The 25,985-nt window shown below is 36.6% G+C and overlaps 3 protein-coding genes across 6 annotated transcripts in view; 1 reads left to right on the forward strand and 2 right to left on the reverse strand.

Moving 5' to 3' along the window:
• The window catches only part of specc1 (sperm antigen with calponin homology and coiled-coil domains 1), a 270,540-nt gene extending 264,121 nt beyond the window's left edge, over nucleotides 1-6,419 (reverse strand). Inside the window, exon 1 of one of the 2 annotated variants that reach the window (XM_079816099.1) lies at nucleotides 6,346-6,419. The gene's annotated coding sequence lies outside the window, so the exon portion shown is untranslated. The remainder of the gene's footprint in view (nucleotides 1-6,345) is intronic. The other variant, XM_079816100.1, reaches the window with a different exon arrangement.
• A 535-nt stretch (nucleotides 6,420-6,954) lies between these two features.
• On the forward strand, nucleotides 6,955-12,719 carry timm22 (translocase of inner mitochondrial membrane 22 homolog (yeast)). 3 transcript variants are annotated; one of them, XR_013816429.1, is made up of 5 exons: nucleotides 6,962-7,222; nucleotides 7,562-7,758; nucleotides 10,708-11,486; nucleotides 12,076-12,148; nucleotides 12,247-12,668. XR_013816429.1 is itself a non-coding variant. In XM_079816125.1 (4 exons), the coding sequence occupies exons 1-4, from the start codon at nucleotides 6,964-6,966 to the stop codon at nucleotides 12,321-12,323; spliced, it is 606 nt and encodes a 201-aa protein (XP_079672251.1). In that variant the 5' UTR covers nucleotides 6,955-6,963; the 3' UTR covers nucleotides 12,324-12,719. The 3 variants fall into 3 exon arrangements, 1 of the variants encoding a protein (XP_079672251.1); XM_079816125.1 differs by lacking the exon at nucleotides 10,708-11,486 and having other exon boundaries at nucleotides 6,955-7,222; nucleotides 12,247-12,719; XR_013816428.1 differs by having other exon boundaries at nucleotides 10,708-12,148; nucleotides 12,247-12,669.
• An 82-nt stretch (nucleotides 12,720-12,801) lies between these two features.
• The window catches only part of tlcd3a (TLC domain containing 3A), a 45,251-nt gene continuing 32,067 nt past the window's right edge, over nucleotides 12,802-25,985 (reverse strand). Inside the window, exons 3-5 of the mRNA XM_079816123.1 lie at nucleotides 21,953-22,172; nucleotides 20,269-20,364; nucleotides 12,802-17,698 (exon numbers count right to left, since the gene is read on the reverse strand). Coding sequence (XP_079672249.1) covers nucleotides 17,378-17,698; nucleotides 20,269-20,364; nucleotides 21,953-22,172 — 637 coding nt within the window. The 3' untranslated portion in view covers nucleotides 12,802-17,377. The remainder of the gene's footprint in view (nucleotides 17,699-20,268; nucleotides 20,365-21,952; nucleotides 22,173-25,985) is intronic.

The raw sequence follows: 25,985 nt of genomic DNA on the forward strand, positions 1-25,985 counted from the left end.
AGAAACAACAGCCTTAAGACATAGTTTGCATCGAGGTGTTGTCTGTTCCTCATCAGATGCCGTAAATCCAAACCAATTCCACACGACTAAAGTCGAAGAACATTTTTTTGGAAGGAGCTGCTCTCTTTCGCCGGCTGTTTCTGCCATATTGTTTGTGTATCCATGCGCTGCCCTCGGGAGAGGGGAGGGGCAGAGGGCTGCGCCGCCCGTTGAGTGTGCTACGGAAACCCTGAAGGAAGATTTGGCGAATGCAAAATGTATGTATTGCGCTATACTGCAGAGGGGGAGAAAAAAAATCTAAAAAATCGATTTTTGGAAAATATGAATCGATTTGACCTACCAACTCGATTTTTACATCAAATCGATTTTTTTTCCCAGCCCTAGGTCTCCTACAATAGTTTTGCGTGCAACTAAGGTCAAAAACACTTTTATTTTCTCATAATATACATTAGCCACGTTTACATGCGCACTTTTTTGTCATTCCGATTAAAATCATTCCGATTGAAAGATTCGGTGGACTGTTTACATGAGACCATATCTAAACCGATCTGGTGTTTACATGTGCTGACTTTTAGTCGGAATCATTTTGTGACATGTGCTGTGGGTAATGTTACTTAACCAATTTGAAGCAGTTGTTGAACTTTTTTTTAATATCTAACTTACGAGAAACAGAGAAATGTCAACACGTCCTCTCCAGCAGCTTGAATGTTCCCCGTTGAAATGGCAACTCTCAAAGTCAAGAATAGCACAACGGCGAGCGCGCAGAGTATAAACACGTCCCCAAACGAATGAGACGTGCTTTTAAAAATTTTTTTTTTTTAAATTACATTATCGAACGCATTTTTTATTGATATTGATTACGTGTCTATCGTGAATCGCGATACATATCGTTAACGTTTTATCGCCCAGCCCTACCACTGACTTTTAAACAAGTTATACTAAACTATACAGCTGTACTACAATATTTAAGTTATGGAGAATATTAAAGGCAGTCCGATGGACGACAGAGAGTCCTCGAGCACATTGTTATGAGTTTTACTACGACACCTGACCGGAGGATGTTCAAAATCCTGCCGCGCCACTCGCATCGGTTTCCATTAAATTACATTACATATGTCCAACTCGTTGTTATTGTATTGTACTCACGCATCAACGCCACTTTGTTCACAACTTCAGTTTGGTGATTATTCACTGAATGAAGCATTCGGTGTCCTAGACGCGACATGTGCTAACAAAAGAAAAAAATGTGCGACAAGTAGCCTAGTAGATGCTGAGTTTCGGTTAATTTGTGACGCGCTCCAAAAACAAGTTTGCAGAAAGGAAACTGCGACGGCAGAAGTGTCATCCTGTTTGTTTTCTTTATTTTCATTGAACTCTCTCGCTTGCTTCGCGCCAGTGGACACCTGTCATTCAATAACATGGGCAGTTTCACATCGTCAGCAGAGTGTGAGTAGCACGGGTTTTGTTACTGCCCATATCAATGAATGAGAGATGGCTGAGCTTCATGCTCAACTTCCATAGGAATGAATTGAAAACGCTTGCTCTGAAACAAGTCTGTTTCCATCAATTAATTAGAGCGTTCACATCGGAAGCCTGACGGCTGACTTTCTCATTCATTAACATTGGCAGCAAAAAATATGCGCTGCTCGCGCATGACGTGAAACAGCCATGGTAATAGATCAGGATGCACCGAAATGAAAATTCTGTCCAAAGCCGAACCGAATAATAATAAAACACTTGGCCGAAGCCAAAGCCGAATACCGAATGCGGTTTTTCGATTTTTTTCTTTCTACAAAAATTCTACAAAACTACAATTTTAAAATATTTATTTAACACTGAAAATGTTTAAGCATTCCAGCAGACATTATATAAACAAAGCACAATATAACTTAAAATAAAAATAAAAAAAGTAAAAAAAATAATAAACATATTTTTATTTGGCCATCTTATCTTATCTTTGGCCTATTATGCCTACAGGTACCATAATCAAATCACTGAGGGTGCTTCTGAAATCACTGAGGGTGCTCTATTAAAGTGCAGATGTAGGCTAAGAAACGGCTCCACCACAGCAGTGAGTGTACAGTGAGACATTTAAAATGATTTAGAATTTAAAAAATATTTTGCAACAAATATTTTTCTATTAATCTATTTGTCTGCCTTTACATTGCTTTAATGTTTTACTATTCCACTGTCACTTCCGAAACTTTGCACCATGCAATTGGCCATTAATCCTTTTTGCAACATGAAAAATAGCTTTAGTCAATGGATTATAGAGACTGTAGACTCGAAAGCGAGCCAAGACCGATCCATTTACCACCACTAAACGCTGTCGCTATGTCAGTTCCTCGCGATCTCACAAAGCACAAAGTTCAATGAAGCTGCTAACAATGCACAATAAATATCTTACTTACGTCGATTCATGTCTACACTTTGTTTGTTTGTTCATGAGAGGTTTTGCAAGGTTGTCACCGCTGCAGAAACACGTTGCAAATGGATACATTTGACGTTCTACAGACACAAATATGCACTGGAGCATTTGCCAATATATTATTACAGTATCAACTGAGTGTGCTCTGGCTTGCATTTGAGGGTGCTTAGACAGTGTCTGCAAACGGCCATTTTTGTGTCTATCTTGGACACTTTAATGCTTCCACACTTCCGACATGTTTGCTGCATTTAGAAGCGTGCCCGCCTCTCTCTCACACGCGCTGGTTGCTATATTTGATCGCGTCTTCAAAAACGTCATTGTTCGGTTAAATTTATTCAGTCTTTTTACTTGACCGAATAATTTTGGTTGTCGTACAATCGGTGCATCCCTAGTAATAGACATAGCGGAATCGTTGTCATTTAAAAATAAGATACGCGTAGGTGTCGGAATCGAGATCGCAAACTTGTAACGATTAACCGTGCAGCTCTAGTTGGCAGTGAATTTGATGGTTTTACATCATCAAATTGACCTATCGGTAAGCCCCGCCCCCCTTAGTTACTGTTGCTAACTCGGACAAACAAACGGAGTTGTTATATCTTACAATGACAGCTGTCAGTGTGAAAACCTTATCCCAAGATGTTTTTGGACACAGAATGTAGCGTATATCCCGTCCGAATAATGGCCAAACTTTACTGATGGTTTATCAAGTTTATGTCCTTTTTCACTCCAAAAAATCATCGTAAGAGCTGAACAAACAAAGCATAAGAAGTGCGCATTAACGTTTCATTAACAAACTATCTCTCTCCGTTGCATTACCATTAACATACACAGCAAATTACACAAAAACACTCATACAACCAACAGTAAACAAACGTATACACAGACCGTATGCCTTTTCGAGGGTGCAGTTAATAACTGGTAAACTTTGTATCTGCAAAACAACTCCGATTCTGCGTGCGAGCTCTTCCTTTCGTTACCCGTAGACTATAATACCCATCAAAATAGGAGTCCTCCTTAGTAGGACAGATAATGTAGACCTTAAACATATCTAAAATTAAATTAATTTACATATAAAACCAGTTTAATATGGAGAGGCACTGAAATGTAGACCTTTTTAATCTAAGTTACAGTGTTACATGACGCGAGAACAGTTAGTTATTTCGGTTTGTATGTTAGCAGGGACTTTAATCGTAACTTAACAAGAGTAATGCAAACAGAAAATCCTCTCAGGATCCCTGGAATCAGTGTTACAGTACCTCAGGCATGACATTTTAGCATTTTTGTAGCATAAACACCATCAAACCGATGAGAGTTTCGGATTTTCCAATGTTTCTCTATGGCGCTGACACCTAAAGATGTCCGAGTTCCGGTCCCAGCGCAACTGATACTCAAAACTGCAATTGGCTCATCTGCGTTCGAGGGGAGGGGATAGGTCGGTAGATAGGTCAATTGCGATCGGTTTCGGGAGAAATCGGCGAATTTAGTGACTACCAATCAATTCATAGAATGTGATTATCGGCCAATACCGATCTGCGGCCGATCGATCGGAGCATCCTTATTTTCCAGAGGCAAAAGACTATTTATAGTGACTTCATCTGTAAGTGTGCTTTTGTTAGAGCAATGGGGATGATGTGACCAGGAAACTGGGCTGTATCATGTCAATACTTTCCTAAATTATCAAAGATATACTTAAGTGTTTTTGATATACTTTAATTACCAGTCAAGGTCTATATGACTATTAAAAAAAACTCAATTACACATATATTAAAGGTTTAAAGATGTCTTAACTGCTGGTATGACCTCAAAAAATGCTGCATCGTACAAAAACACTCTAGTATACATAATAAAAAGCAAAAAATATTTAAACTTATCATTTGTGGAAGCAGGGATTTTATTCTGATCAGACTGCTGCAGTATAGAGTCATAGAGATGCAGAGAGCTCTATTTAGGGCAGTGTGTGTTCTAGAGAGCTTAGCTGTCTATGCCAGAGACACACTTGCTATTTCCTTCGATGGTTTACCCAGAAAAAAACTTGAGGCTGTAATTACCTACAAATAGCTAGACACAGGGTGATTCAGGGAAGTTTTACTTATAGGCTGTTTTTAGCTTTATTTTGGTTGGTGAAAGGAGAAGTATGAAAGTTTTCAAATGAAAAATTACTTGTTTTCCATAGGGGTTCTTTTAATCGATATGTAATCACACTAGAGGACTGACTACACCCAGGACTGATTTACTTGATTGACTTATGAAGATGCAAAAGAAGTCTAAACATTTCCTCTGGAAAGGGCATGTTTAGATCAGTTTAATTTTTAGGTTGTATGCAAAGCTGTAGTTACGAAAGCTGATTCACTCTGAAACTCCAAAAATTATGGACTTACGGACGGCTACATTTTGTTTTATATCTTACATTATAAGTTTCGATATAGAAATAGCTGTACTCAACCAGAAGGAACAATACAAACTAATCAACATGTCTAGAAAATAAAATAACCAACAGCATTAAAGGGGCTATATGCAACATTTCCCCCAAAATAAACGTAACAATAGCCTTTTTATTTTACTATTTATGACTCAAACATCTGCTGATGAGCATACTGACACCTTGTCCGCTCACAGTGGGTGCACCTATAAGCCTGTATCCTATTTTTCCTATTTTCTGGCGGGTCGTTTTTTCCCGCGCTGTCTGCGGATGTGACGTCACCACCGCTGCGAGAGCGAGCAGAAAATAAGAGCAGTTCTGTTTTTTGGCCACAGGTGTCAGTCGCGAGTTTAAATTTCAGAAAAACGCATATAGCCCCTTTAAGTTACGCCAAGATAACATTTGACAGCATGAAGAACCAGGTGCTTTACAATTTCATAATTATGCCTTTCAGTATCTTTAATGTTTTCAACTGCGCTGTTAATTAATGAGAATAAGTACAATAAGTAAAAAGCAGATTTGTGGCCATATCAAAATTTGTGTGAGCACTTAATAAGCCTTTGGAGATCTATTCAAATTCAGACAGCAACTTCTCACAGACACCCATAGCAAAAACAAGAATATTTGCTACAGCTGCACAATATAGCAACTCTAACTAAAAACAAATGGTGAGAAGAGTGGAGGTGCTTCAAAACACAACTAACTACTGTAAATCCTATAAATTCTAGACCATTTGAATGGACGAAAATATTTGTTCATGATATTACCCACATCGGAAAACATCAACAAACATCACTGCATGTCACTACATCACAAGTAACGTTATACCACAAAAAGTATTTTTCTTAAGAAGTTTGAGTCAACAATTCGTGAGACCCTTTTTCGAAATCCCGAAAATTACTAATACTGACACACACACAAGACAGAATGACAGATAGATCGATTTTTCATTGAAATTAAGTTGTCCATCAATTCTGAACACTACTATCTACATCTGAACAATCTTAACACTGAGACTTTTCACTATTCAGTTCCCTTCATAAACCAAACGCTTTCAAATAAATGAAATATGACATGTCAAATACCGTCACTGCATCTCCGTAGTGACTGGAGCTTCATGTCTCTACGTTAGTTTACACAGCTCTCAAGATAGAACTACGTTACTGCAGTATTTCACCACACTGACTGTGTCGCTATCCAGAGAAGACATCAAGCGGAAATCATATAAAATAAAAGCAGTATATGTGAGCTTTAAATCGCTATCTTTATCACACTTAAGGGCCGGTGAGAAAGCCCATCAGCCAGACAGCGGTCACCGTTTAAAACAGCAGCTCGTTCACTCTCGCGCGCAACACGAAAACAACATCCGTTGATAAAAGTGCGGGTAAGTACTGATGACTATAAATGATTTCTTGAAGTGATAAAATAAACGAAACCGAATCACTGCAACGACAATATAGTCTCCGAGACAAAAAAACAATGATATTCACCTACTCACCTGTTCCCTGACACAGAGGAGCGCCGCTGGCCACTGCTACCAACTGAAGATGCTCGAGCGCCAAAACCTATTTCCCCGCCAGGAGGCGCGCGAGACATTTGGTGCAGTGAACGAGGGGCACGCTGGGTATTGTAGTTGGCGTGTACATATTTCATATTTATTGATATTTGCATTTAAGCTTCTGAGAGGATCAGAAACAGTCTACACATCTTTGTTTATTCAAGATATAGGAACATAATAATATTGTAAATATATTCAAAGAGTCGTAAGTAATCATAAGAAAAGTAAATAATTTTAGGATTCAGAACACACACACAAAATTCTATTATATAAAACATTCTCAACGTCACAGGACAGTCGTGATAGGTGGACTGCAGTGCCAATGCAAAGGTCACCTCCCTTTCTGTCGAATCTGCAGAACCGATTACTACTCTTATTATTATTATTAGAAATTAATTTGTAAATGTCGCGTGGGGTACACATATAATATAATGAGTTTTTACGGGACTTTAAAAATAAGCATTATTTATGTTATTTGGTCGTTTTTCGTATGAATATTGACGAATGTGCTCTTGTTTAACCTCCTTGTAACGTGACTAAAACATGCTTTGTTTTAACATGGCTGCGCCCGCAAGGAGCACGGATGCATCACTCTCAGTTACTACAGGTCAATCGGCAACTGTTTCATCTGCGGAAAATGTTCCACTACAGTACAGTTTTCTTTTGGATCACCTTATTGGTGACAAAAGACAGATTAAAGACTTGAATCCGACCGTTATGGGTGCTTTGCCGAGTCCTCAGAAAACAGAGGAGCAGAAGATGATCGAGAGGGGAATGGAGAGCTGCGCGTTTAAATCACTGATAGCGTGTGTCGGAGGTATTCCATTGATAGACATTTAACACGTTTTACACTGGTTCCATATACCTGATCAAATAAATGTGCTGACATGTTTGACAGTTCAACAGCTTATCAATGAACACAGTAACTCAAGAATTGGGCATATTGTGGTATATTTCATAGCCTACTAAAATACTGCGTAATGCAAAGCCATATAGTACATTGCAATATTTATTGAGTTAATACAAATTATTTATATGTGGATGATAATTCATATGCGAGGTTTTGTGATGAGACAGGTGATATTCTCAATATCAATATATATTTAAATCAGAATCAAAATCAACAGCTCAAATTCAGCATTTCTCTCTCCTTTAGGGTTTGTCTTGGGAGGTGCTTTTGGTGTCTTCACAGCTGGAATTGACTCTAATGTTGGTCTTGATCCCAAAGACCCCCTAAAGACCCCCACAGCAAGGGAGGTGCTGAGAGACATGGGGCAGAGAGGAATGTCATATGCTAAAAACTTTGCTATTGTGGGTGCAATGTTTTCATGCACGGAGTGTCTCATAGAATCGGTAAGTAACATTACCGTTGTCTTATTTTGTCTGTCAGACTACATTCGATTGTGTCATCTCCTTTTTCTCTAATCAAATAAAAACTAGTCTCGCATAGCCAGACTAGTGTTCATTTGACCTCATACATCAGACTGTCAGCAGAAGGTTTGGACTCCCATTGCAGCTTTTATTGGCCAAGAACCCCCAAAGAGTCTGACTGACATGTAAAGCAACCAATCAGAGTTTATGTTTAGGCGTGAAAATGTAAAGTCGATTTCCCAACAATAACAGACCGCAGTGCAACCTTAGATCATTAATGACATGCAAACATCTGTTTGGAGCATATCTCTCCGCTTTTTAATGCCAACAAGCAGTTTTTGGGAGAACCGAACACAAAACTAAATAGGCCAGCTGCGATGTCAGCGTCTGTTCTTTCATGTTTATCCCTCATATGCTGCTGATATCCCCTTCTCGGTTACCTGATCTTTTATAATCAATGTGAGAGGGCACACAACTAATAAAATTGGATCACTAGGGAATCATTCCAAGTGCTTGCAAAGGGTTGGTCCGGCTTGGGAAATAATAATCTTCCCATATCCAGTCGGCAAACAAGTTAAAATATAATTTCGACTAAGTGCCTCAAGCAAAACTCTTGGACATCTTTTAAAAAGTCTATGCCGTGATCTTCACATACTTTTGAAAATCCAGTGTTGAGTTTATCCCGATTAAGCACTCGTTGTTACAATTGTAAACATGACGGCTTTCTTCCATGAGGGGGTTTTGTGTAACGACCGCTGTTTTTCCAGATGGACCATTAAAGAACACGACACGCACGTCTTCTGGAAATCCTGTAAAATTCAACCAATCAGATGACTATTTCAAAACTCCCAAAGTGTTTACAATTTTGTGCGCCTTAATAGAGGTTGACTGATTGATAGGTTTTGCTGGAACAATCGGTTATCGGGAAAAAATCCATACAGATAGTTTTTCCTGGTTGCGTCTGTTGCTGACGCAAGGCTGTGTGTCAAAACATTTCAGAAATTTCAGATGAAGATTTAAAAAGACAATGGAACGGTGTATTATACCTGGGCTCGACATTAACACTTGTCCGCTTGTCCGGGACAAGTGGATTTTTTGAAGGGGCAAGTGAAAGAGAATTTTACTTGCCCGACGGACAAGTAGCCTGATAAAACGTCATTAACAAAAATAACTAGGGAATCACCCAAATGCAAGAATGATTCTGCATTCATTACTGTTAGTGGCGATTGACAGTGAATGATAATAATGTATAATGAATTGACGGTAACTAACGCACTGTTTATGCTCGCGCAGCCTCTCGAGGAGAAATCGAGACAAATGTGCACCGCTCACACAGAGAAACTCAGTTAACACACTACCTTAAAAATGTAGAAATGTGTTTATTTATGTTTATAATATGATACAGAACGTCACATTCCCAAGAGTGCTGTTTTCCTGAATAACATCACGACTGAAAAGGACACTGATTTCAAATGACAGCTCCATAAACAATTATTAACATTACGTCACTTACATTTTGATGCAATATTGAGTGTTTTTGTTCTATTTCAGCAGCGAAAATTGTTCCAAAAGATCACAGCAGAACGCGTGTCACAGCAACAGTGTGTGTTAGTGAATGATTCAGCGTTTTAAATGAATCGATAGAATCAAAGATTCAATTAATTATTTGTAAACGACCTCCTCATTCTTGAATGAATCAGCGTTTGAACGAATCGACTCAATGACTCACTCATTCGGACGGTCACCTGCTGCCACCTACTGGTGGTTTAGTTTCATCTTTCCAACATTTATTTGTATATTCAAAAAATATTTAAAACAATCTCATAACATTATTTAATGCAGGTGTAAATTATTTAATTTGACTGGTAACAGCCAGTGTCATCTTCTAATTTAATTTATTGATCCAATTTAAGAATATAAAAGGAAATCTGAATCATAGCCTATATTTAATAAGATTAGGGGAAAATGCCCTTTATAAAAGGTAAAAATATCACAAATATGCATATGTCAAAGCTGATTGAACACTGGTGAGAATATTGCTTCAGAATAAATTTTATTTACAACACACACAAAAATATTTTTTTTTTTTCCGGACAAGCACATTTTTACTCGGACAAGTGGATGGAAGATTTACTTGTCCGAAGGACAAGCGTGTGAACATGCTTAATGTCGAGCCCTGATTATACAGTACATGTTTTCATATTGTTATAAAGTAATTCATTTGTTGACTGCATTAGTGGAGAACAGCAGTATGTTTGCCGTCGAGGCTGAGAGGACACTATTATTAGTAATTTCTCAAGCGGTTAAAAAAATGTGGGGGAAAAAAAACACACAAGCCCGATCTAATTGTTTAATGTCTTGATTGTTACCATCTATTTGCATTAGTGTATGTCCAGCTGGTCCCTTTTGTGCACTCTTTATGCAGCAAAGTTGCATATTTAAAGCTAGTGACATGAGAAAATAAACTGTATCGTTATGTAGCTGACAGAAAACAACATGAATCAGAAATGCTTTCAATTCAAAGTTATTTTTTATTAGATAATCAAGTGTTCTAAAATAGAAGCAAATAAAGTGAGACAGTATACATACAATATACATATCTGTCTATGGCCTTTTGTGTAGATATTTAAAGATGGCCATCTTTAAGCATGACTGTTTGGATTTATGTGAAATGGTAACACTTTATAATAAGATTCAATTTGTACATTAACTAAGGTTAATAAATGTATTGTTCATTGTTAATTTCAACATTTACTAATACATTTTTACATTTTTAAAGTCGTTTCTCTTAACAATAATGCACTATGAATTAAGTATCACTATCAAGGTATAATTCATATATTCATATTATAGTCCAGTACATTTTCATTATCAGTACTGTTTTTCAATTTTTGTAATAAAGTTCAGCACTATTTTATGTGTTTGTCTCAGGTTTCTATGGGAACCGGAGCTTCTAACAGCAGCTGCAGTGACGCAATGATTTCTTTTATTCCTGACTCTTTTATTTTGAAGGCGGGATGTATTCAGCCATATTGTGCATTGCAGTTTCTCCCATTCATAAGTAATAGGAGTAAACCGTCTTTTGCCCTGCCCAAATAGTCTTTGTTCTGGACCACTTGTCAACTTGCATGACGTATTTCCTGTTTGCCCCAAGTGTTCAAGTAGGTGTGAAGACTGCATGTGTGTGTAGAACTTTTGATTACCCATTGGGACACACTTGTAGTTTAGCAAAAAATGCAAGTGTTTACAGAGCTTTTTTTTATTTTATTTTTTATACTTTGCATTTTAAAATTATGGTGCCTCTAATTAAGGGATTAAAAGCAGTTGTAAATGTTCTACAAAATACACATAGGCTACTCATGTTTGCACCAATAAAATGTGCAACACTTTGTTTTATTTACCAAATTATATGTAATGTCGAATTTAGTTTAAATTAAATTCTCACGATTTCGGGGCACGCGAGTTCCCGAACATAATGCATGATGGGAATCATGGGATTTAGCCTCGGAGCGGTATTTGAGATAGTGCATTAAGGGCACTGCACTTTGGCATTTTTAAGTCATGGGACAGCGCACTACTTCCTGTCGCGTACACACACTCTCAAGTGGCCATGACCGCAAATCTGGGTATTTGGACAGGGCATTTCAATATTAGAGTCTTTGCTTATGCATCAGATGTTCAGCCAACGGTCCATGGACATGATGTCTGAGGTTGAGTCTAAATAAACACACATTATCACGTGGCAACTTTTAAGTCCTAGGGGGAAAAAAATTGTAGATTACTGCATATGTAATACATAAAGGATGTCTTCTTTCAGAACGGGAACCATGATAATATTGACAATTATTCCTAGTGAAGAGTAATTTCTTTGACTTTGTAATGTAGTGGCAGTTTACTGAAATGAAGCAGCCTCAATGACGTATGCAGCCGACAAACGCAATCTGCAACCTTCGAAATGGGACACAGGACATTTTTTAGTGTTTACATTATCTATCCACTTAAATGTACTAGCCATCTTTTTTATATACTGATGTAGACTGTATGAAATACTAGCAGTATACAATTTCAAACACGTTTGACTAATTAATTCAAATTAAAAAATAAAATGTACTTGCATTTGCTTCTGCTGCTAAATATTGCTCAGGTTAATATGGAGTAATGGCGCCACCTAGTGGTTGTATATTTGAGCATTCTTTCTACTCATCCATTCCTTGTAGGATGTTTTGTAGAGATTTTTCAAAGACCAATTTTTCAGTACTGATCTTCTGTATGAAGAATGGTTTTATTTCTCTCTTCTAGCATCGTGGGAAGTCTGACTGGAAAAATGCAGTATACAGTGGCTGTGTTACAGGAGGTGCCATTGGATTCAGAGGTAATTTTTGAACTTGGAAGGATTTAGATGTGTGGTAATTGTTTAGGGCTGTTATTATTATTTGGACTATATGAGTAAGCTGTTCCTCTCTTCAATAGCTGGTCTTAAAGCTGGAGTTCTGGGCTGTGGAGGTTTTGCTGCTTTCTCTGCTGCCATTGAATACTACCTCAGATGAACATCAGCTTCAGGACTGTTACGTGTTCCTCACAGTATAATGGAAGACCTTATCACGAGGGACATCTTGTGCAATCTTCCTGTTTCCCACCAATCAAGAGGTGCTCCATCCCTCCAGAAGAGATTAGGTTGCCTGAGTGGACCAATAGGACAACAAACTCGAGCAGAAGTTTTGTACAATCTAAGGGATGTCTTGACCTTTCTGTCTCAGACCATCTGATGAGCTATTTGTGCATAATTGTACTGAAAATGTCATACTTTGTGCTGGTTGATGCTCTGAGTGAAGTAAGTTAAAATGTATAGTATTACACCTTGTCTGTGGAAAAAATAAAAAGAGGTATCAAGTATTTATTGAAGTTCGTAGTGTATAGGTTATAAATGCCGTTTTTTTTTTCACATTCGTTTCCTCTGTTATGTTGTGTATGTATCAGTGATATGTTAACACGCAGCTTTTTTAGTAAACAAAGGCAGCTCAGTTTAAAAGAATTCACCAAATCAGATTTATTTTCTCCAAAGTGGTGTTTGGATTTACAAGTTTCAAGAAAATAAGCTCAATTAAGTGTTTATATTAGTTTCACTCAGTATCCCTTTTCTAAAAGGAGTTCTTAAGATGTCATCCTACAAACAAACAGAAAACTATATATTTATATGAAATCTGATACAATATATGTGTGAAAATCAAAATGTGATCAAAAATAAGAGGCAGGGAGTGCTAAAGGTTGTGCATTAGGAAAATCACAATGAAATCATGCTTTGAGGTCAAGCTGACATAGCAAGGAAACAAGTTTTCCTCAGCAGGAAACAGATAATGCAAACATGCTTTCTGGCAACTTCCCAGTTCTCTGAAAAGTTTCCTTTCCCACTGGCCTCTAACATTAATAATGCTGAACGGAGTGTGGAATGTGTTGGAAGATAAGATGCTTCTCAACCCATGCTAAAATCTAGTTGTAGGTGCGTAACATGAATTTAAACCGGCCAATACATTGTCCTATCGTTTCATGAGGAATGGATGCAGTTCAGAAAACTGGGTAACATTATAGAGTTTTAGAGTTTAGATTTTCTTTAAATTAGCTCTAAGAGTGCAAATATAAAGACAACACAGCAAGCATACAGAACCTCACTTAACAATTTAAGACTTTGAAGGACAAAGTTAGCTGTAACAATTTATTCAAATTATACATTAAAATCAAACCTACTAGCATAAAGGGTTAAAGTGTACAATACACTGTGCCTGATGATGCAGAGATTTTTCTTAGTTTTGTGTAATGTACTCCGAACATAAAACAAAAGTGTGAGCAGAGACAGTCACAACCTAAAACACCACCTGCCCAGGGCTGCTGTGCGCTGAGATTGTGTCAATCACACACAACTTTAATACAAGGCACTGTATTTTACGATATTCCAGACAACACATAGTTTGGGGGTAAAACAAAACTTTTATAGATATTATAATATTTAATATAGCTCAATTTTCTATCCTCAGACTTTTATGCATATACTTGCCTTCATCCATTCCTCCGTTACATCCATTTACAGTAGACTATAAAGCTCCAAGCAAAGCACCCATCAAACCAGCAAGAGTCAAGACTAGTTTTGATATGTATTAAAAATCATAGCAGCTGATAACACTCCTGAACATCTACACCTCTTATTTCTCAACTTCTGTCCTTCTCACAAAACCTGTTAAAAGCATGTCTGGGTCATATGTTTAAGAAAATGAAGTCCGTTACATGACCATTAAGCCTTTTTTATTTTATGACAATTAAACATGTTCATTTCTCATGCGATCTAACATTAGAAAATTGGCTTAATGTTAATTTTATTTGTATTTATTTATTATTTACTGCTTTGGGGGGTGAAATATGATCTGGACATGTTTTCATCAGATTCACCCAGTTTGTAATTTACAGTAAAACAACAAAGCAACGTGGCCAAATATTCCAGTAAGAGAAATTCCAGTCTTTTTGCCTGAGCCATAATTACAGCCCGTCCTGTAGAGATCTGATCCTCTGTGGATGTTGAGCAAGGGGAAGGCAATGATGTGGAGTCTCAGACAGTTTAGCTACATGTCACTTGTCTATAAAAAGTGCCTAAGAATCTTTGGTCTACCAAACCCAAAAAAGTGTTGAAAAAGATATTTTCAATTATAAATGTGTCTTATGTAAATCCTTTTTAATCACAGTCTCATCTTTCATCTCTAAATAATAATTGATAAATGATAATGTCTTTATCAAACCCTGAGCTGAGAGAGGAGGCCTTGAAGACACTAGACTAGTATTAAAAAAAAAAAAACACGATTATCAGCATCATACACTGCACTATGATTTAAAGGTTAAGTGTGGCATAAATAAGCCTGTTGGACAGTACATTTAGTGATTTATGGTAATGTTCCATGCATTTCAAAACTCAGGATATAAACCTGTTCATATATTCTAGGCGTACACTACACAGCCAAAAGTTTGTGGACATCCTTTTATAATTAACAATAGGCCCCTTATTTCAAGTGAAAACAAATCTACGCCATACAATGCCATTCGACAGAATTGTGTGCATCCAACTTTGTTCGACAGTTTGGGAAGAATTTAAGATGTTATAGCAGCTAAGGAATGACTAACTCCTAATTAATGCCCATTGATTTTATTTTAAATGCTTGTTTGGTGTCCACATGCTTTCGGTCATATAGTGTATATATAACATTATGGGTATGTCTTATAAAACACAGTCTAATCTGAAAATGAATGAGTGAAAAATGAGAAAATTTGAGAAATTAATGTTGGTTTTGAGAAAAACAACTGTGAAAAGCATTGACATGATACACTAAAAAAAAAAAAAAAAAAAAAAACACATCAGAAACATAACATGCATTATGATTATTATGGCCAACTCCTCTGCCAAATGCATCCCACCTCAGCAAAACTAAAGAAAGCATAGTGTTGCCATAGACAAGCAGCAGCAGCTTGAAAGACTGCATAGTTAGTTTTGAAAAGTACTAAAGCTTTAGAAATGGAGAGCAAAACATGCATTCTCGCTCTTTCAGTCCAGCAAAGACCCCGTTCAGCCTCCTAAAGAGTAAGCTGGGAGCTTATACACACTGTTACATAAGTCTTCTTTCTGTCTCTTGCACACAAACACACTTGCTAAAGGCAACCTTTAGGTCCAGTTTGTCTTAGAAACACACTAAATAAGAGTGCATGGCCACGTACTGAGCAACATTTGAATCAGACAGTTCAGCATTTCTGAAAATGCTTAATGGAATCTAGAACCGTTAGTTGCATTAATACGGCAGCCAGCATTCACTAAATGTATTATGAAAGATGCTGCAGGTTATGTTAAAAGCCCTAAAAACAAAGGCTTCTGAGTTCCTTGCTACACTTGCACAAGCTCTCATGTGCCACAGATTATCCCTACAAATGACCCTAAGCAACAGCAAATCACCCATTTATACTGCACTATTCATCAATATATAAATAAATACAATTATTTATCTACAACTCAAACTTGTAGGCTCAGTTAATAGAAAGATTCATAAAAAAAATCATGCCCCATGTCAAGAGCATTTCACACTTCACACTCACAAACACGACACTATTACCAGGGTTCCCACTTCTTTTGACCAGCAAATTTCTGACTTTTTCCACGATTAGAAATCTAGAAATTATTTAGTAGACATAGCAATCATAAAAAGTGATTTATAGCCGAAATGATTATTCCTCCGTAGAGCTGAGCATAACAAAATAAAATGATGAAAGATTACGATGACTGTTCCACAAATGAAAATCACAAACATCCTCTTCCCAAGACCATAGGAACCCAGTATTGTGCCCTTTAGATGTACAAAGATCAGTTTTCAGAGTAGGTGGCATGCAACTTATCTGTCCTTGACCATGTGTTCACATGAGCTATCCAACTACCCAAAATCCCTTGCTTTGAAGCCCCCTGTGTTATTGCTTTGACTACTGCCTGGAGATGCTTTCGGGCATAATGCGACCTAAAAGATATGCCAAGCGTTATGTGCTCACTCTTTGTACCCTGCAAAGACCCCATCCCCCTATAGACTCGAGTCCTGTGTATGCCATTTAAACCAGGGATGAGCAACTTCGGCCACTGTCCCGCAGAGTTTATCTCCAGCCCTTATCAAACATACCCGAGCAAGCCAATTAGATTCTTCCAATTACAAAATAAACAACAGGCAGGTGAGTTTTTTATCATGGTTGGAGCAAAACTCTCCAGGACTGTGGCCCTCCAGGACTGAACTTGCTCATCCCTGATTTAAACAAAGACCGACTCTCTACTGCCCCCATGTGGATGGGAAGACTTCAGATTCTCAAAAGGCCCGCAGAAGCGAAGCAGAATTCATTAGCAGCCTCCAGAGCATGTGTGGGACGGTGTGTGTTAGAGGAGTGTAAACAGTCACAGCAGGGCAGTGTGTGTGTGCAAACACATTCACAGAACTCTAATGAGCTGTAAACAAGAACAGCAGCACTGCAGCCATGGAAATGCTTACCATGTGATCGGAGGTTTGCGCCAAGTGGGAAGTGATGTGAAATGTTGTTCTGATGTAATCTGAAATACTGTGGGTTTAATCTGATGAATTTATTATAATGATGGCTATGCCACTCACCTAATCATTTCCCTCATTTAAACCAGAATATTTTTGTACTTTAAGTACAAGGGGCAGAATTTCATGTATTGGACAAAAACAAAAAAACAAAAATTAACCAATTAAATTCCAATGAAATTTAAAGACATTAGTCCAAACTGTAACAGATACTCCAATCAGAGAAGGAAGAGAGGGTCTTGGCCCTCGATAACTGACCTAAAAGAGGTTCCCTGGAGGTCACTGCAGTGAATCCAATGGAGCGGCATTGTAATGGTTGAACATGTAATTGTGAGTGTGTACGTGGAATGGAGTAAAGCAGAGAAGAGTAAAATGAAGAGGAGCAATAAGGGTATGTCTAACATGAAGTCTTGGTTGTACTGTAACAGTAGTAGATGCAGTGTCGTAGCCTTCAGCTGTGACGTTGGTTGATTGTTTGTTTTAGATAAAGACCTTCACTAATCAGCCTTGGAGATATCTGAGAGAGGCTCGGGCGAGGACAGCGGAGAGGCCTGGTTCTGAGCATCTTGCTGACGCTTGTAGAGTCGGTAGCCTTTACGGCAGAGAAGGACGAACCAGTAGACCTGCGGCGACAGGATGCAGAGGTTGCCCAGGTTAGTGGAGAGCGGCAGATGGAAGGGAACGCTGTAGAGAGGGATGCCGTAGTGGGAGCCGTAGGCCCAATACATGTAGGGGAAGAGTGCGATGCGGAACATGAAGAAACTCAGCAGCACCATGCCACCATTAATCTTGTGCAGCCAGCATTCCTGCATTCCCAGCTACAGGAAGAGACAGTCAACAGAGAAAAATGAGAGGAAGAGAAAGGGAAGATTAGAAGATCTGGGCAAAACAGGGTTAACTTTAAAGGCATAGTTCACCCAAAAATGAAAATTCTGTCATCATTTACTCACCCTCATGTCATTCCAAACCCATAAGAATTTAATCTTTAAAGAACAAATTAAGATTTTTTTTTAATGAAACCTCAATGGTTTCTGTCCCTCCTAGAAGAACCTAGAAGTTAAATGTAAATTAATTCATATGAATTATGCGTTTTAATCTTGTGAAGCGATACAATCACTTTATATAATGAACAGATTAAATTTTATTCACATTTAAACACATACATAGAGCATGCCACATATAGTAAACACAGAAACTTGTGGGCGCCACATGCTAGAACCTCATTGGATCTCACACATCACGCTCATACTTTTGTTTAGATGTAAATGAACAGATTTCATTTAGGCTTTTATCATATAATGTGATTGTATCTCTTCACAAGACTTAGATTTAGCTGCTCGGTTAATATGGATTAGTTTTAGGATGCCTTTATGAAGTTTTTGGATCCTCCAAGTTTTAGTTACCTGGACTTTCAGTGGAGGGACAGAAATCTCTCAGAATTCATTAAAAATATCTTAATTTTTGTTCATTTTTCATTGTGTTCATCAACTCTTCTTATAATAATATTGGTGGATTCTTTGAATGATCATTTTAGATGTTCAGTCGTTTATTCATTGTGCTTCTATTTTTGTGAAGGGAAATGTCACGTAGTCTCAGTTCAGGAAACATGCTCACAGACCACCTATGGACTGTTTGCAGGCCATCTGATGCCCAAATCACACACAAATGCCAAGTGATTTCTAAAATAGAAACAATATAATAAAAAAATTTAAATAATAATAACACCCTCATGTCATTCCAAACCTGCACGTATTACTTTCTTCTATAATAACCAAATATTTTGACAAATGTCTGTGAATTTATTTATTTTTTCATCCTTCTAATAGAAGTCAATGGGCACCAAAAATGTTTGGTTACAAACATTCTTTAAAATATCTTCTTTTGTGTTCTGCAGAAGGAATTCATGCAGGTTTGGAACAACAAGAAGGTGTGCAAATTATGACAGAATAATTTTTTTTTTTTTTTCATTTTCAATCAAGACCTTCACATCCTCTCAAAAAAATTATTTTGATTGGTCCCTTCACATGTCGGTATCATCCTGTTTAGCAGTTCTTTGTCAGAAAAAGCTGCAAAGCGGACCAGACTTAGTCAAGCATCTGGCAAAAAATAAATGTCACTACAATTACAGATTCTGGGACTGCTTTGAAATGTAATACCCATGACTACCAAAAGGAGGCATGTGGAGGCACATGTGGTGCATGTCTGAAAGCAATTTCACCTAATGACTCCAAAAAAGCAAAGACCAAGAATCAGCAGAAAAAGAGTTATTGAAAAATAAGTAAATAGAGTAAAGAGATGGAAGAAATCTAGCAGTGAAATGCTGTTATGCAGTAAATGTCCCTATCAAACACCATTATTAAGGCTGCATTCATTCATTTGGTTTGGGATCAGTAAGAGATATTTAAGAAATTAATACTTTTATTCAGCAAGGATGCATTAAATCAAAGTGACAGTAAAGACATTTAAAATGTTAAAAAGAGTTATTTTTTTAAATAAATGCTGTTCATTTGAACATTCTCTTCCTTAAGAAAAAATGTATCACTGTTTCCACAAACATATTAAGTAGCACAACTGTTATTAACATTAATAATACAAAATGTTTCTTGAGCACCAAATCAGAAAATAAAAATTATTTCTGAAAGATAATGTGAAAGAAGACTGGAGTAATGCTTTGCCATCACAGGAATAAATTACATTTTAAAATATATTTAAAAAGAAAGTTATTTTAAATCAAAATAGTATTTCACAATATTACCTTTTTGAACAAATAAATGCAGCCTTAGTGAACATAAGATAATTCTTTCAAAAACAAACAAACAAAAAAACGTAATGACCGCAAACTTTTGAATAGGTCTTAATACAGGATAAACTGAATATCACAATATTTAAAAATGTAAATCATATTAGTTTGTTTTCTTAATCACAATTTTACAAGTGCGTTAACAAAAAAAAGAGGTGAATTTTAAATTATTTTACTTTGGTTCGAGAGGATTTTTTTAAATGTATCTATTTATTTTTGACCATATCCCAGGGTCCTTAACATTCACTTCCAACATGAAAACCTGGCAAATTATTAATTATTATTATATATTATTTTCTCTAATCAAATGTTCCAGGATCATCATCCAAGACATAACTGTTGGTGGGAAAACAACAGCAGGAAACATGAGCAATAGATATTATATATTTATAGATTTTCACTTTAAAGCAGAAGCACTGTGTAAATGCTTGAATTGTTTGGTGCGCTGACAGACCTCCATCTCTGTATTTAACCATTTATCTTGACTAAAAGGAAACAAGAAAAATGTTAACTGGCAGCTCATGAGCACTGTGAAGGACAGCTGAGTAAAATACACAATCATTTTGTGAGAGTGTGTGCATGGGTTACCTGAATGAGGATTTTGCCCACTGAAACAAAAGGAGTGCTGAGTTCTGTGAGGAAGAGACAGCCAATGAAGTAATCACCCTGGTCCATTCTGAAGAACTGATGTACACAAAGAGACCAAAAACCACAGTCAGCACAAACATGAGCACACACACCACCTATGTGAACAATAAGGGTGTAAATATGTAATACATCCATCAGAAAATGAAAATTAAATACATACAATCCCATTCAAAATGTGGGGTCAAGTATGAACTTTTTTAATTTTCAAGTTTTTGAAATAAGTCTCTTTTGCTCACCAAGACTGCATTTATTTGGTTAAATTACAGTAAAAAAAAATATTATATTGTGAAAAAATATTTTTTAAAATATATATTTTAAAATGTAATTTTTTCCTGTGGTAGCTAAGCTACATTTTCAGCATCTTCAGTCTTCAGTGACACATGATCCTTCAGAAATCATTCTAATATGCTGATTTAGTTCAGAAGAAACATTTCTTAGTATTATCAGTGTTGAAAACAGTTGTGCTGCTTAATACTGTTGTGAAATATTTATATTAATACTTTGAAAAATAGAAAGTTTATAATTTCATTACAAAAAAAAAATCTTACTGACCCCAAACGTTTGAACATGGTGTATTGCCTTTTTTTTTTTTTTCAAAGTAACTCAAACAGTAAAACAGTTCAAATCAAGCTACATTAAAGTTATAGGCAATACTAAATTAAAAGACAAGCAAAGTGAAATTGACCCTCATGAGCAAACACAAAGATAACAATAGACAAAATGGAGAGAATGGCGTTTACACAGACGCAGATAATGTCTAGAAATTACTCTATGGCTAGTTTTGCGAATGGTCCACATCATATGTATTGGTTATGATACACAATGCTGGATATGGTGGATCAAAGGTGTGTAATGTGTGTATAAATGTAACAAGATAAGAATGACCAGTTAGAACAGCTACCTGAACCCTCCCAGCTAACCTGAAGCGTAATCTTATACCACACTGTTTGGGGGGAGTGATGGGAGTCTGTCTTCTATAATATTTATCTATATTTAATAGATCTATACATCCTCTTTGTTCATGCAAAATGCCTTACTGTATGGTAATGTATTAAATAATATCAAACCAAAAAAAAAAGAAAAAATAAGTGAATTGTTATATATCTTGTCTACAGCCAGATGTTTTGTTGTGGTGATCTAGGGCTTTGCCCTTCTTTGTGATATTACCATACATGTCAAAATCTGTTTTTCCATGTTTGTGACTTTATGTTTCGTGGGACATTTTGTGGAACAGGAGCACAAAGCAGCGTGTGTGGGGGGTGGTATCTGAGAAGCAGCTGTGTGTGAATAATGGAAGCGTGGGTAAAGTGATCTCATATCACCACTGACAGCCCAGAGACACCAAACAAAAGACCAGGTTTCCATCAGTGTGTGTGTGTGTCAGTCCCACTGCATGTACTCTGGCAGTGTAACAGCTGCTATTAAGGTAATTGTTTCTCATAGAATCAGGTACTTAACTGACACAAAAGCACTGCATTCCCCTTTTTACATTCCCTCCCATTTGGTCCTGGCTATAGGTGGATGTGGTTATTTGAGAAGGCCCATTACTCTCTCCTGTCATATTATTGGTTGTCATATCACTCATCCTGAGTCTCTATTCCTGTATTTCTGTCCTCTCTCTCACCAGAGTCACAGGCAGAAGGATGGCGAGTAGTGCAATGTGATGGAGGACCAGCAGGAACTCTTTCCTCACAAATGAGTTGACGGTTCGTAGAGAGTGGCTTTTATAGTCCTTGTGACCTTTGACCCGGAAGCGATAGTAATGGCTGAGGTACATGGCAAAGATGTCATATGACATGTAGGGGACGCCATACCAAATGACAAAATAGGTGGTCAGCCAGTGTCTGGAACAGAAGATGAACAGAATAGGTGAACAAATCATGTGTGGAGTGATTTCAAACAAATTACAAATATGCTCAATCTCATACACCTTTTTATTATTCTTTTTTAAAGCATTCTAAAAGTTATTATTTAAAAACTGTGCAAAATTAATATTTTGCATTATATTGATCAAAAGAGACCGTAAATACATTGATTTTACATCAATACAGAAGATTTCTATTTCAAATAAATGCTGTTCTTTTGAACTTTTAATTCAAAGAATCCTGAAAAAAATGATCATGGTTTTCACAAAAATATTAAGCAGCACAACTGTTTTCAACATTGATAATAAGAAGAAATGTTTCTTAAGCATTACATCAGCATATTAAAATTATTTTTTAAGGATCATGTGTCTAATGGCTGCTCTGCCAAAATTCAGCTCTGCCATCACAGGAATAAATTACATTTTAAAATACGTATATTAATACCAAATGTGTATACCCTATGTTAATATAGCAATTGATGTTATAAGGAATTTATATATACTATATCTATATTAGTGTATATTATAATCACTGTTGTTATTATTATGAAGTTTTTTTTATTTATCTCCAATTGAAAGGCTGTGGAACAACTTTTGCACTTTATATGTATGTATGTATGTATGTGTGTGTACGTATATATGTATGTGTGTATGTCCTTGTTTTTCTTTTTGTTTTGCATTCTGTTATGTAATCTCACTTCTCACTTTCTCAATAGAATAATTATAGAATAAAATGCATATATATAAAAAAGAAAAAAATTATTGAAATTGTTATAATATTTCACAATATTGCTTTTTACTGTATTTTTTTATCAAATAAATGACTTCTTTCAAAAACATTTAAAAATGTTACCGACCCCAAACTTTTGAATGGTAGCTAGATTATTCTCAAGAAAATGAGTGTTGTTTTCCTGTGCAAAATTCGCCACCACAATGTTGTGGGTGGTTGTCAGGGCCTATAAGTGTGTTGCTATACGGTTGCTAAAGAGTTGCTAGGTTATTTCTTACTGGCCAAAGTCAAAAAGAGTCTCTATGATATTCTGGTTCTTTGATATGATTTGGGTCCCTTCTTCAAGTTAAGGGTATGACATTTTTGGCTTAGCAAAGCATACCACTGAGAAACAAGAGATCTAAAGCACTCATGTGGGGCAATATATTAAAGAGTTCTTTATTAAAATAGAACTGTACCATTAAAAATTTGAATTGACATAATAGCTTGAAGAGCCTTCATGAGGGTGTGGATTGAAACAGACATATGTATTCTGTTTCGTAAGGTGTAGCTAAAATGTGTCATGTTTGTTTGCCACATTTCATTATGTCATTAGCTAGTGGCAATTTTAAATAGGCTACAGGCTACAGATATTGTCCAAATTAGATTTTACATTATACATTTACTATGTGGCAGGATGTATTACATAAAAATATTTTTTTTAATCTATTAATAGATGGATGGATATAATGTTATAAAATAATACTTTATGCATTAGAAAAAAGACAAAAGACACATTTGTCCGCAGAAAATGGCCCTTTGGGGACATCTTCAATTGTAAAAACAGTTTATACATTATTTATGCATTATTGTTTTTGGGCCAGGCCATTATTTATTATTACCTTTATATAAAAACAATAGAAGTCTAAGATATGTACTCATTTTTGATAGCTAAGTAAACGTTTGTGTGTGTGTGTTTGTATCGGATAACCTACAGCAACGTCACACTGATCCACAGACTTTGCACATGTGATTAGTGGTGAATTCTTTAATTAACACAAAGAGAGCTTACAGCTACACTGACCTGAAACATTTATACACTGTTCATACACTCCACAGATGAGATATGCATACATTATATGGTAAATATAAGATTCACATAGTTTTTTTCAAGAACTGTATTTATTTTTCATATACTCAAAAGCCTGGGCCATAGGAAAATGATTACCATAGACTTAAAAGTTAACATACACACATATCAACGAACAGTATGTATAAACTTTTCAGAAGATTTGGAATATAGCACAATTTGTTTATTATACTTTTATGGTGGTTACTTTATTATTTTTGGAGTCCTGGCATTTTGGAGAATGTATAGAATACATTCTGTATAGTATCATCGTATGTATCGTATGCAACATCTTATTGTTCAGAAGTTTGGGGTCAGTAGGTTTTTGTTAAAGAAATTATTACTTTTATTCAGCAAAAATGCATTAAATTGATCAAAAGTTACAGTAAAAACATGTTACAAAAGTTTTCAATTTCAAATAAATGTTGTCGATTCGAACTTTCTATTCACCAAAAGAAACCTGAAAAATTGTATCATGGTTTCCATAAAAATGAAACGGCATAACGGTTTTCAACATTAAAGGGGTCATGAACTACATTGTTTTATTGTTTTATGCTGTTTCCTGGGGTGCACTTAAGTTAGAATGCTTTTTACATTAAAAATTGTGATAATTTATAAATAAAAGGCATTTTTCCTACCCTGATTTTAGCCCTCTGGTTTGAATGCTCTGTTTTAAGGGGCGTGTCTGCTGTGAGAGTTCAGTGTAAACACCCACTGCTGTGATTGGCTAATCAAATTGTCTTTCCATTTGAAATAGCTAAGTATTACTCTCTCTTTTAGCGCGTTTTACCATTACAGCTCTCATAGTTAACTAATCGTGAAAAGTGTTGCATTACATTTAGATCTATGGCATTATATTAAGATCGTGGCATGAAAGGTTGCAAAGATGAACATTGTAGCCGATCACAGACATGCTAAGCGCATGAAAGCAGTGATCCTGTCATTGCAACTCAGTTTCTGTACACTAACAAATGCTTTCGTCTTCACTAACAGTGCAAACGTGATATAGTTAAGAGATTTGTTGAATAAAACGGGAGTCACTGATAAACGCGTCACTGATAAACTCTCGTTGTTTGATTGAAAGCTCCAGCGCTCGCTGCTCCAACGATTGCAAAGGGAGCTTTCTTTGATCGCTTTCTTTATATAATTTAATCAGCGTTAAATAACAGATTATTTTCATCCTACTAAGAGAAACAAAGCAAGTTGACGTTTAGTCACAAAGAACATCTGACTGTACATGAATCATTAAATTTTAGATCAAGCATTTGAATTAACAGCAGCTTACACATCCTATGAAATATCTGAAATATTTGTATAAATGATGACAGAATTTCCATTTTTGAGCGAACTGTTCCTTTAACACTCACAGTATCATTGGATGCTCCTTGTCACTGAGGATCATGGCTGCGCATGTGCTCAAGCCAAGTATTAAGCCTTTGGGGGATTAGCAGGGTGGTTGGGAGTTTTCTCTAGGCCTGCCTGGCAAGTGCCTTCGTGGATTACTCTGTTATGCCACAAACACATGCACGCATTTCACCCAGCACACATGAACAGGTGGCAGAGGCCGAAATTGCAGGTGTCAGTCTAGTGCCAGGGAAGGGCAGAGGGAGGAAGGGCACAGAGGAAGGTAACAGCTGTTGCCCTGGGACTCCATGTACCTAATCTCCTCCTCCATGTGTCCTTGGGGTGGGGGCGGAGCCAAAGGGGTCAGCAGATGTGGCATGATAAGAGGGAAGCACTGTTTCTCGGAGGCTGTTGTGATTGGCCACTGAGGTGAACAATGGCATGGGCAGGCAGGCTCTAATGGAACACCTTCTTAAAGCAACATAACAGCAATTTTGGACATCAAACTATGGAAGTAGTTTAGTGATGCTTTAGAGAAAAGGATTTGAGCAAATTTCCTATTCTGTAATTTAATTCTGTATTTTCATAATTTAGTAGAACAGAAAGTACAC

The sequence above is a fragment of the Gobio gobio genome (genome assembly GCF_949357685.1).
Source record: "Gobio gobio genome assembly, chromosome: 4".
Taxonomy (NCBI): Eukaryota; Metazoa; Chordata; class Actinopteri; order Cypriniformes; family Gobionidae; genus Gobio; species Gobio gobio.